This window comes from Typopeltis vanoorti, chromosome 3, assembly GCF_054136105.1.
Source record: "Typopeltis vanoorti isolate ZY-2024b chromosome 3, IOZ_Tvanoo_1.0, whole genome shotgun sequence".
In the NCBI taxonomy this organism is placed as follows: domain Eukaryota; kingdom Metazoa; phylum Arthropoda; class Arachnida; order Uropygi; family Thelyphonidae; genus Typopeltis; species Typopeltis vanoorti.
The window spans coordinates 114543034-114556947 of record NC_143551.1 but is presented as its reverse complement, the minus strand read 5'-3'; the positions used below and the strand labels follow the sequence as shown (position 1 = coordinate 114556947).

Sequence of the window (13914 nt, the reverse complement as noted above, 5' to 3'; positions counted from 1 at the left end):
AGTATGTACGATGTTCTTGCAAGGTGGAATTCCTCAGAATGAGACCGCTCCAGCTTAGCAGTACTACTTATAAAGCTTTAAAAATTCATGTTTAGACAGGCTCAGACACATTTAAATAAGTACAGCATAAAAAACGACATTACTTTTAGGATGTGACCTGATATACAGAGTCCATCAAAAAATATGAATACACACTTCAGCAAAAGAAAAACCTGTATATAAAAATTGTAATACTAAATTTATACAGACATCAAGGGATGAATACAAGTTACCTTTGATTTCTACAATTGCATGAGGTGCTCAAAGTGGTTACTATCAGCATCCAGACACTTATTATTATAGCAAAGTACTGCTTAGGCAACACTGGCCAAAGTGTCCAGTGGGACTGCTGTGAATGCCATTTCAATTTCTTTATGAAGAGCCACCAGTGTAGCTGGTTTTCTATGATACACTACATCCTATATAGTCCCACATAGATAGAAGTCCAAGGGTGTTAAATCAGGAGAACATGGGGGGAACTCGATTCACCTCTTCATAATATCCATTGTCCCTGCAAACACTCATCGAGGTAAGCTCTCACATCTCAGTGGTAGTGTGTGGTGGTGCGTCATCTTGTTGGAAGAGAAATTGATCATTCCCATAAAGTGCATGAATGGCAGGTAAAATGAATGTGTAGCATGTCTAGGTACACTTGACCAGTAACAGTACCTTCAAAGAAGAATGGGCTATTAAACCCCTAGATGACAATCCGCACCAGACATTGCACCGGTAAATGAACTGCCTTGTCCACATAAATGCCAGATTTTCTGGAGCCCAGTAAACCCAATTATCCCGATTCACTGTTCCATTAAGCTTAAATTGTGCTTCATCAGACCAAACCATCTTCCTCACGAACTCCTCATCTACCATGCACTGAAACCACTCACAATACTGCATTCTTCGATCAGGATTGATCGACTTCATTCATTGCATATAATAATCTTGGGATGTAAACTTTCCATTTAGCTGCTTTAAATATGCACCATATGCTTGCACTGCTAACTCCTATCTCACATGCACATTGTATGGTAGACTTCTGCAGTGGGCGTGTAAACTGTTTCAATGCCATAGCTAAGGAAGCGGGACTCTTGGATCTTCCCTTGTGCACATTACACATGGTACCATGGGTCTCAACTTATCATGAATACGTACAATTGTCAGGTGTGTTGGAGGTTGTGTTGAAAACTCACGCCTCCATTGTTGTTGAACTTCACCAACATTCTCAAGTTTGAAATACCACTTTAAAACAGTCTTGCATTCCTCGAACGACAATTGTGCCTCAGCCATTTTGTTTGACTCTTCTACTGGTCTCGTGTTGATGCTAGTATTCATGTGAGTAATGAAATCTTTTGAGAGAACATCATACTACACATTGCTGCCGTAATTCGATCCAACTTTGAAAAAAATACATAGATGACATTTGTTAAAGTGTGTATACATTTTTTGATGGACTGTGTGTGTGTGTGTGTGTGTGTGTGTATAAGGGGGAAGAATATTCCGGGTGTGCTAGGTGTGCAGTGCTCATCCATGAAATATCAGTATCACCGATATTATATTTTTGCATTTATTCCCATTAAAGACTCCCCCAATTGTTTGCAGACTTAAAATTGAACACAATATACTAATGCTTCATTGTCTTCTTCAGGAGAGTAATAAAGCATTAGTGCTTCATGAAGAGGGCACTTTTCTACGTGTAAACATTGCATCACATTCGCATTAATAGCCTAGGTGTACTTTCAAAATGCATACACCTTTGAGCCCTTCAAAAAGATGCAAAGAGGGTGCAGGGGATCAAATTCTTAGCTTTCTAGTATTTTTAAACCACTGAGAAGGCGTGGCTGGGTGAGCTAACATTTTGAGCTCGCCCAGCACCTAGTGTCTATGATTGATTATTGTGTCAACCAATCCAACTGAACATTGTCACTTGTCATGAGTTGAGCAATTACTGTATCCAATAGCTGTATTACAAACAGCTGTTACATATGTTTTCTGGAACTGAAAATCTGAAAGTGGATGTTAGGAGAAAAAAACTAATTGTTTTTTTCTTTTGCTTGTGCAGTATAGCATCTGTTGAGGTTGCAAAGTTTTTTTCATGGTATATAGAGACATTTTTATTCTAGTCTTTGGAAACAACAGACAGCAAAAAATATCTATTCCTGAATAAAAATGAATATTCTGTGTATTATAAGATGTTGTTGATCTACAACAAAATACCAGCATATGAGATTGATAAGACCGAAGAACTGCTGATACAAAAAAAACAAAAAAAACTAATGAACGTAGGATTCCCGAAATTGTGGATAATTCCAATAATGATCGGATGTTAGGTATACTAAGTCTCAGTAAACAAAATAAAATTCTTGGAAAACAGAGCGAAATATACAAAAACCAGAGAAATACATATAACACGTGCAACAAATTCTATGAGATGATTTGCTGCTTCATCAAACCATATTTATTCCTGCAATACTCTCTTCATAAGTTTTTTTAGTTATGCCATCATAAATTCAGTTATTCGTGTTTAGACATTATAGGATCGTGCTACTCGCTCTGCCAACTTATAGGACACACAACAACTTATAGGATACACACATATCACAAATGATAATTATTAATACAGGTATCCCTCGATTAATGCGGTTAATTAATCCCTCGATATTACCGCATATATCAAAATCGCGTTAATCAAATATAATAATCAATGGTAAAAATTACAATTCATCCATGATCGATTACTATATTATTCATTACTTATTTTTTCACGGTATTAACAACACCACAAACACTTTTATCAACAAGGATGTTTTATTAACGCTAATATTTCGCCGATTTTCAAATCAGCATCATCAGAGCACAACACACATGTAAACGCGACAGTGAGTGAAACAATATAATTGCAGAAAGACAAAAGATCTAAAGTCCTATTTTTGGCGCCCTCTAACGAAAAAAAAAAAAAAAAAGCAGCAGTTATCCAGGAGTTTTTCTTAGGATAACTGTCTCCCAAATTTTTGGCAAATTAATGCAACCATATTTGTTAAGGTTGGGAGAATTCTTCAAAGCCATTGCTGACTCAAAAAATAGTCTTTCAGATCTATAACGACTCCTAAATAGCACATTCGTTTTTCTCCATCTAATCCTGTGTGAAGGAGTGTCCAAAGCGTGGTCTGCCAGTCCCGACTTGCCATAGTAATAGTAGCGAATGTATCTTTCATGTTCTTCCAGGCGGATGTTCACTGATCTTCCTGTTTGCCCATAATAGGCCAAGTCACAGTCACATGGAACTTCATACACTCCTGGGTGTGCTAAAGGGTGAAGTTTATCCTTTGGTGAGCGGATCAGAGTTGCCAGCTTGACATGGGGCTTGAAGGTGGTGCGAAGGCCATGTTTCACCAATACTTTGGCTATCTTTTCCGATGTACCTCTGATATAGGGAATAGAAATGGTCATGTTGTATTCTTGTGTATTAGGGGGGGGCAAAGTAATGGGCCTATGTAGTATTTTTTCTATTTTGTAGGGATTGTAGCCATTGGCTAAGAACGTATGGCGCAGGTACTGGAGTTCAGTGGTCAGAGCTGTATCGTTAGAACAAATGGCTCTGGCTCTGTGTGTCAGTGTTTTTAAAATGCCGTACTGTTGGACTGGATGATGATGTGATTGTTTATGTAGGTATCTTCCTGTGTGTGTAGGCTTCCTGTAAATAGAAAAAGATAGTGATCCATCTGAAAGGCGGGTGACTAATGTGTCAAGAAATGGTAAACAGTTATTTGATTCTTTTTCTACTGTGAAGTGAATTTTGGGGTGTTGGCTGTTTGGATATTTTTGAATTATTTCAATTTACCATGAATGCAGGTTACTTTACATGGGGGGGGGGGGAATTCTACAAACAGATTAATGGTACCGCTATGGGTTCCCCCCTCTCCCCCCCCGTTAGCAAATTTTTACATGGAACACTTTGAAAACAAAGTACTTACCACAGCTACATACAAGCCACTAGTGTGGTTGCGCTATGTAGATGATGTGTTTGCCATCTGGCCCCATGGACAAGACACTTTGGATGCTTTTGTCACCTACCTCAACAGCCAACACCCCAAAATTCACTTCACAGTAGAAAAAGAATCAAATAACTGTTTACCATTTCTTGACACATTAGTCACCCGCCTTTCAGATGGATCACTATCTTTTTCTATTTACAGGAAGCCTACACACACAGGAAGATACCTACATAAACAATCACATCATCATCCAGTCCAACAGTACGGCATTTTAAAAACACTGACACACAGAGCCAGAGCCATTTGCTCTAACGATACAGCTCTGACCACTGAACTCCAGTACCTGTGCCATACGTTCTTAGCCAACGGCTACAATCCCTACAAAATAGAAAAAATACTACATAGGCCCATTACTTTGCCCCCCCCTAATACACAAGAATACAACATGACCATTTCTATTCCCTATATCAGAGGTACATCGGAAAAGATAGCCAAAGTATTGGTGAAACATGGCCTTCGCACCACCTTCAAGCCTCATGTCAAGCTGGCAACTCTGATCCGCTCACCAAAGGATAAACTTCACCCTTTAGCACACCCAGGAGTGTATGAAGTTCCATGTGACTGTGACTTGGCCTATTATGGGCAAACAGGAAGATCAGTGAACATCCGCCTGGAAGAACATGAAAGATACATTCGCTACTATTACTATGGCAAGTCGGGACTGGCAGACCACGCTTTGGACACTCCTTCACACAGGATTAGATGGAGAAAAACGAATGTGCTATTTAGGAGTCGTTATAGATCTGAAAGACTATTTTTTGAGTCAGCAATGGCTTTGAAGAATTCTCCCAACCTTAACAAATATGGTTGCATTAATTTGCCAAAAATTTGGGAGACAGTTATCCTAAGAAAAACTCCTGGATAACTGCTGCTTTTTTTTTTTTTTTTTTTTTCGTTAGAGGGCGCCAAAAATAGGACTTTAGATCTTTTGTCTTTCTGCAATTATATTGTTTCACTCACTGTCGCGTTTACATGTGTGTTGTGCTCTGATGATGCTGATTTGAAAATCGGCGAAATATTAGCGTTAATAAAACATCCTTGTTGATAAAAGTGTTTGTGGTGTTGTTAATACCGTGAAAAAATAAGTAATGAATAACCAGCAACGCCTAAGCTTATCTGTTAGATTACTATATTAATAATTCGTTTTATATGGCAATCTTTTAGGAAAGATAAAAAATGAATGCAAAGTAAATGTTTAATAAATACTTCTACCTACTTAGTTACGACAATTTTTTTTATCAAAAGAAGTTATCAAGAGTCATTTGAACAGTTTTAGTTTTTTTCTTATCGTCATAAATTCTATAACAAGGAAAATTACTCTCCAGATCTCGGCAAACAAGCATTCTTCGATTAACATCTGGATCCATATCCAATACTTGCTGTTTAAGCGATTCTAAACTGCAAAATATTTGCAGTTTAGATAACAATCAAAGAACCGGATGGTTCTTTGATTGTTATCTCTTTTGGAACTTCATCTTCACATTCCATTTGTTCGTTGTCTTCATATGTGCGTTGTTGTTCAATTTCAAGAAAATCGCTGTCACTGAAATCTTTTGAATTTGAATCCAATAATTCTTTAACATCTTCTTCATCAACACCATCAAAACCAAGGTGTTCACCAACTGCAACGATTTCTTCGACTCCATGTTCACAGGATCTTGAAAACTGCCTAAGTATTAGGGCATTCTAGCAAAAGGTTTTTCCAAACAGCTTTCATGCAGCTAGAAGACACTTGCTCCCACAAGTCACGAATGTTTTCAATTGCGTGTTTAATGTTAAATTTTTTCCAAAATTCTTGGAGCATAATCGCATTCTCCCGTTGTTGTTTCTACTGCCTTTGAGAATGTCTTTTTAGAAAAATAGGATTTGAAAGTTGCAATGACGCCCATTTCCACAGGTTGTAGCAATGATGTCATATTTGGTGGGAAAAATAAAACTTTCACATTCTCACACAGATCATTAAGAGAATTTGGATGACCAGGTGTGTTATCTAAAAGCAAAAGAGCTTTGAAAGCTGTTATTGCTCTTGCTATAAGCTTCACCTGCTGGGCAAAAATAAGACTTAAACCAATCTTCGAATGGACTTTAGGTAACCAAAGCCTTCTGATTCACTCACCAAATTACAGGTAACGAGTTCTTGTTACATCCTTTTAATGCCTTTGGATTCGGAGTTTGATAGATAAGCAGCAGCTTCAATTTAAAATCTCCATTAGCATTACCTTCAAGCATACCAGTTAAGCGATCTTTTGATACCTTATAGCCAGGCTGCGCTGCTTCTTTTTTTGATATAAAAGTTCTGGATACCATTTTTTTTCCAATAGAGGCCAGTTTCATCTACATTGAAAATTTGGCGGTAATCGTCATCAGGCTCTGGGAGCACAGCTGCATGAGAGAAATGACGCCATCATACTCACACCACGAGGTTTGCATGTTTTTGCGTGGTAAATTTAAAGGTGCATTAATCAAAACTCTTGCTGCGTATATCAAGGGATTGCCGCAATTAATTTTGCCACGTTAATCAAATCCCACATCAAGCAAGTGATATCTGTAATTAGTTTACCATTAATGAAAGTGTTTCTACTCACACGTATTCTTTTCTATTCTTACATGTCTTATAAATGATGGTTCACATATTTTCATCTTTGAGTATTTCAAATATACCAACCAATTCTCCTTCATTGTTGTTTTCTAATAAATCCTAAAACAGATTGTTCCCCCCGCTCTACGCAGAAGTATTCAAAGTTATCCTGCAAATAATTGCATTGGACCAATTAAGATGAATGCTGATGCATTATGCCTTCTTAAAACTTTCATACATCGATAAAATTGCAATCACATGGTCATGGGCATCTGCAAGTGGGGAGCACTTCCCCCCAGAATCGATTAAAAAATTCTACAAATTATAATAGTAAAATAGATTGAAATATGTAATCTTACACCTCAACCCTGGGATGCTTTGTTTTTTTTTAAAATTTTATTATGGGTAGCCATAGAACAAGTGTTTTACTGCAGTAATGAAACACATGTTCCTGTTTTTGGTTCATCTTTTTCCAATTTGTGAACAGTGACCGGTTAGTATTCCCTTCTGTGTCTAGTGAGTCACTGAGTGAAGTGTGAATTGTAAATTTATATTGAAACAAATTTAAATTGAAAATTACATTTTTAAAAGTAAGTGTATGTAATGAAAAACAAAACAAAAAAAAGATTTTTTTGCTTTTAAACTGAAATAATTTAATTTAGGATTAATTAATTAGTTGATTTTTAATAAAAAATATGCCAGTCAATTTTTTTATACATGAAATTGTGCTAAAAACTATTAATTCTGTTATTACTTTTTTTCCAAGAATTAAAGATCATTAAAATTGATGCAAAATGAAAATGTATTTATAGTTTACATTGACAAATAATTACATCGACTAAAAAAAAAGCTAAAAGATGTTTATCGATGTAATTATTTGTCTCCAAGCTTTGTCCCCCCCGGAAAAATTTTCTGGAGACGAGCACCTATGCATACGGTCAAATTGATGTGAAATTTGTATCGCGGGTTGCATAACCATACGACAGCACACCCAACCGAAATGTGCATGCAACACCACTGTTATATATGTATATATTTATGTGCGTGTGTGTGTGTGTGTGTGTGCACGCATTTTTTTTTTTTTTAAAAAGATTAAATGACTGAAAGGGAGAGATAAAAGTAAAAATACTATTTTAATTAAGTAGATTGCCGACTAGTTAATCTTCATAAGAAGACTTCTTCGGGTGCATAATAAGAGGAAACAACCAACAAAAATTGTGAAAGACAAAAAAACTATACATTAAAGCATTGGCGTATTAACATTTGAAGCTGTTCTGTGTATCTAAATGCCAAAATTATCTCCTCATTGCTGGCCATGCTTGCATTCAACATCCCATGAATGCCAAAGTTGGATGGCAGTGTAAAGCCAGTCTGAGAGGTTATAGCTGAGGTTAGTGTTGAGATGTGCTTGATTGAGGATGATTTCTTTGGATTCCACAATTCTTCTTTCCAGTTCATAATAGCATCAAAAGATATTTTCAGATTTTTCCCATAAGACTATAAATAATTTATTTATAGACATTATTTACAAACAAAACTTTGGTTTAGCCATGGGTAATCCATTATCGCCCATACTGGCAAATATATATCTGGAATATTTTGAAGAAAAAGCTATCTTCTCTTTTTGATTGAAACTAAGATTGTGAAAAAGATATATCAATGACATCTTCTTAATCTGGAGTCATGGTCCTGAGTCGCTAAAGAATTTCTTAGACCACTTCAACAGTCAACGCCCAAAAATCCAATTTACTGCAGAATTAGAGACAGATAGCTCTCTTCCATTCTTGGATCAAACTCACTCGTATTTCTGAGAAATTAAAAATCTCTATTTACAGGAACTAACTCACATCAATAAATATCTTCATGCACAGTGCCATCACTATCCACCTCGAAGATTTAGTATTATCTCTACACTAGGCATGAAGAACTTCAATTTCTTAAAACTTTTCAGCCAAATGGTTATTCAAAACAAACAGTTAATAAGTTACTATTTAATCCACCTCCTCACCATACTGAAGATGGAAATAGTGAAAAAGGCTATATATCCCTACCATATATCAGTTCTGTTTTGACAAACTTAGCCAAATTTCTTAAAAATTATAACATCCGGACTTCTTTCACTCCTCTTCTGAAACTCCATTCCTTGCTCAGTAGACTCAAACAAAAACATAACAACCTGAAATATCCCAGATTACCAAATTTGGTGCAACTGCAATAAGCCTTATTTTGCTCAGGTGGAAAAATCCATCGAATTACGTCTTGAGTAACATAAAAGATATACCACATATGGCAGAGCCAGAGCTAGTGCTCTGTCGAACCATGTCCTGAATTCTGCTGACTCTAATAAGGAAAACTTCATTCATCCAGTCTTATGGAACAAATCTGAAAATATCTTTTGATGCTATGATGAACTGGAAAGAAGAATTGTAGAATCCAAAGACATCATCTTCAATCAAGTATACCTCAACACTAACCTCAGCTATAATCTCTCAGACTGTCGTTGCACTGCTATCCAACTTTGGTGCTCATGAGATGTTGAATGCATGCATGCCCAACAATGAAGAGATATACAGAACAGCTTCAAATGTTAATATGCTAATGCTTTAATGTACAGTTTGTTGTCTTTTGCACTTTTTGATGGTTGTTCCCTCTTGTTATGCATCTGAAGAAGTCTTCTACGAAGACTAAACTAGTCGTGCAATCTACTTAATTAAAAAAGTATTTTTACTTTTATCTCTCAGCTTTCAGTCATTTAATCTAATTTTAAAATAATATGGCAATGAACTGGTGAAGGAGCAAATTTATTCCTTTGAATTCAGACTCTGTTGGTGTGTCTGCAGATGGGAACAAAAAAGTTGCTCAATTGGGCCAAACAGGCTGTAGATGTAAGTACATGAAAAAGCCAGGAATTAACTTGCCATGTCATAAATTGTCATAAGAATGAATAACAATTTATTGAGCTGTTGCAAGATAACTTTCTCAAGCAGCATGTGAAAGAATATAAAGTGCAGGACAGAAACGTTTTGAGTATTGTAAGGAAAACTAAACTTAAGTATGATAAGAAATTGGCTATGCAGGCTAATGGCAATTGGAAAAAATATTGCTATGCTGCAAGTAAAAGAAAAAATGAATGTGAAAGAATAACTAGTGCATACAGATATAGCCATGTGCCAGAAGCTTATGAGATTGTTCAACTAATAAGTGTGTAGTTTGCTAAACTGGCATGCATATGCTTGGACATTTGTCACTCATGTTGATGTTTAGATGTCTGGAATAAAACAGACATCTAAGAGAATAATTAACTAACTAAATTTAACTAATTAGATTATTACCAATATTTTGCCTTGGTCACAAGACATCTTCATTGGCACAAAGAGATATATTGGGTACATACACAGAGGCAAATCAGTAGGAAGGCAAACACGGAAGAAAGATGACAAAGAAGCAAAAAATAAATAAATAAATAAATAACAAAAGAGTAAGAAAAGTAACAAAGATGATATGTTGGGATTATGGAATGTAGGTCATGAGAACAGATTGAGAGTGTGTAGACTTCAGAAACTGGTAAACAGGAGAAAGGAGATGATATGACAGAGGTTGTCTATAAACTACTGAAAGGGTGTAATAGGTTATCAATGGATGAAATTTTTTTGTTATATGTGAATGAGTTTAAGAGAAGGTATGATAGCTAGTATAGGTGATCTATGTTCTCCATCAATGAATCCTCAACTCTCTGGCAGTCTCAAGAAACAATAATAATAATAATGCACAACACATTTCCTTTGAAATATGTATACTGCTTTCAATTATTGGAGGGGTCACGAACCAGAACCAATTTCAACCACCTTTGGTGAGGTCTCATGAGTGGAATCTCAACCTGTAGAGATAATGAGAGAAATCAATGAGAAGTCATATTTTTCATAAATAAGCTGGCCTGGTTGGCTGGGTGGCTAACATATTCATTCTCCAACCAACAGGGTGCAGGTTCAAATCCCACCATAGGTATAGATTATACTTAAGAACAATCTTTGTGATTGTTCTTAGGTAATAGATGAATTTCATTAGCTGGTGTGAGACCACCCACTGCTCTGCTTATTGTAGGCCTGAAGTGGCTTGACAAAGTTCCATGTTTAGTCTCTAAAGAAGGGTTTCCAGACAATGTAAAAAATAATTAAAAATACAAAATTTATAAAAATAATAAATAAAAAATCATTAGCCTGCCCATGGTACAAATGTATTAAAGGTTTGCAAAAATCTTTTGTGGGTTAAAGCCATATAAAGAAATAAAAGCAGCTAAATAATGTATCACCATATTATTAGATTATTCTGGATTAGAGATAGCTGTAAGTTTTATCTCCTTAGAAAATAATTTTCCTCAACTATTACTAATCCACAAATAGTTATAGAATGTCTATTCTAAAAAAAAGAAAGTTATTTGTTATTCTGATTTTTTTATACACTTAGATATAGTTTTAGTTTAGATACACTAAATTATCTGGAGATATCATGTCTCCAAATAACTTAGCATGCCTAAACATACGAAGTTATTTTAATACAAACACTTCCAGATTGATTTATAGGCTCTGTTAAAATTGCATATGAAAATCTTTAAATATGAAAATATGAATAATTTCTTAAATATTTTTATGAAAAAAAATGAAGGAGATATATATCTGAATACATTATATAGCATACTGATGAAGATTTTCAGGTAAATGCCAAATACAAATACAACTTACAAAATTTCTTCTTCTTAAAATCAAAGGAATTGTTGCTAAAAGAGGTGTCACCTGTGCAGTCTTCTGCAGTGTAGAAATAAGTAACCGCCTCTTGTTTTTCATACTGCCAGTGAAGCTAAGGAATAGTTTTAAATAGGCTCAATTTTTATTTTCTTCATGTGTACTATTTTGTTTGGACTGCATGCATACATAGCATAAGCTCAAACAATACTCTTCTTCCACAATTTATAAAAACCCAAAAGACATTGAAGTTATACAGCTAACACTTTACTGATAATATCATTTATCATGGGAATAACAAATTATCATAAATACAACTGCACAATATACAACAAAAACTTTAAAATAAAAGCTAGCCACTTATCATTAGTATTTGAAGCATATCATATGAATACATGAATACTGTAAGTGAGTGATAAGCAATTCCACAGTACAATATCCATCAATTAACATGGTTTCAATTAGCATGCTTCTCAAATTAACAAAATTTATAAGATGATATCCAGTCTCAAAACAATTTAAAATTCATTTTACCGTGGTATCTAGCAAAGAGTTGATTATATTTTCAAATAATGGTCTATTCCAGTAGTATTCAACCATTTATACAACGCGAGCTACTTTTCTATAAAAAGTTATTCGGTGATCTTATATATCTTATATATAAGTTATTCAGTGATCTACTCTCTTATATATAAGTTATTCAGCGATCTACTTTCTTATATAGATTACATTCACCCAACCTGATATCTGATTACGCACAAATAAACAACTAAAAAATCACACAACCCAAAACTTTGTGTATTTAAAAATTTATTTATCACTTTTAATTATTTTAATACAACAAAAAAAAAACAAATATATTAGAATAAAATATTTATTTCTCTATTTTGGAAAACCAAAGTTAGAAAAAACAACAGATTGATTACAAACTCACAAGTTACAGGAAATACTGGTTGATTAAAAAAAAAAGTTAATGTGAAATTTGGCATTGTTTGGACCTCGTAATATTTTCATAGTCAAGTCGATATGAAGAAGTGGCCAATTGCAGACAATCATCCAAATGATCATTTGTAATTTGGTTTTTTAATTGATTTTTTATGACGGTCATATTTGAAAAAGCGGATTCTGACAAGTATGTCAATCCGAAACACAACAGATTTTTCACGCAATATCAGTTAATATTGGGAATTTTTCATGTGCACACTTACAAATGACTTCATTGTTTATTGATTTTAAATGTAAACTATTCTGAATGTTTATTATCTCAAGTTCTACTTCAGCTTGGTTTATATCAAACAGCCCACTAATTTTAACTGAAATTTCTGTGATGTTCAAGTTTTCTTGAAATGGATTATCGATAAAAGATACAATCATTTCAGTTTTATTAAAATCATTAAATCTTGAATTTATTTCTTCCTCAACTAATTCTATTTCATGAATAAATTCTTTTAAATCACAGTGAAGTATTTCTTGATTTTGATCAAAAAATTTTAATAAATATTTCAATGAGTGAATATTTGCTGGTTGCTTGTTAGCTGCTATTATACTGTATATATATTTTAAATTAAAACTTAAAATATTCTTCACTGATCTAAACATTTAGATCAGGACCTCTAAAGTTCAAAATACTGAGTACTCTGGATGTCAGTAAAGCTGTGGGACTGGATGGTATTTCACCACGAGTTTTGAGAGAATGTGCTAAGGAACTGACAGCTCCTTTGACCTGGCTTTTCAATGAACGTCTGGCTACGAGAAAGGTGTAATGGAAGGAAGGTAAGATAGTGCCGTTACATAAGGGTGGTAGCAGACTGGAAGTGTCTAATTATAGGCCAGTCTGTGTGTCATCAGTAGTTGTTAAGATCTTGGAGAAATTAGTTTCTCCAAGACCGTATACAACATTGGGCAGATGAGGGTAATGTTATCTATGAGAGTCAACATGGATTTGTGAGGGGGGGGGGCACTCTTGTTTTAGTAATATGCTAGCCTTTTATAACAAAAGGTACAAGAGCAGTAGATGAGGGAAGGGCATATATTGCCATTTTCTTGGATTTAGCAAAGGCATTTGACAGGGTGCCACATGATAAGCTGATATTTAAGTTGCAGCATATGGGTTTGGATGTCAGGTTGGTCAACTGGATTCAGGATTGGCTGTCCAATAGATATCAGAGAGTTGTGTATGGTGGGGCAGTTTCAAGTAGGCAGAGGATTACAAGTGGGGGCCCACAGGGCTCAGTACTGGGACCTATATTGTTTAACCTTTATATCTATGACATTGTCAGTGGAGTGCAGGGGGATATTCAGTTGTTTGAGGATGATGTGAAGCTGGGAAGGATTATAATTAATAGTGCAGATGTGGTAGTCCTGCAGGAGGATTTGAATAAGCTAGACAGATAGGCAAATGAATGGCGGTATCAGTTTAATGCAGCAAAATGTAAGGTCTTGAGGTTTGGGACACATCGATGGGAAGCTGCATACTCTATTGGAGGAAGTAGGGGAGACAAGACAT

General features: G+C 35.1%; 1 protein-coding gene across 1 annotated transcript in view; it reads right to left on the bottom strand.

Annotated features, from left to right (window-relative positions):
• LOC150108484 (uncharacterized) overlaps positions 1 to 13914 on the bottom strand; it is a 178810-nt gene that overhangs the window by 95315 nt on the left and 69581 nt on the right. The window contains exon 5 of the mRNA XM_090415892.1: positions 11409 to 11523. Coding sequence (XP_090272018.1) covers positions 11409 to 11523 — 115 coding nt within the window. The remainder of the gene's footprint in view (positions 1 to 11408; positions 11524 to 13914) is intronic.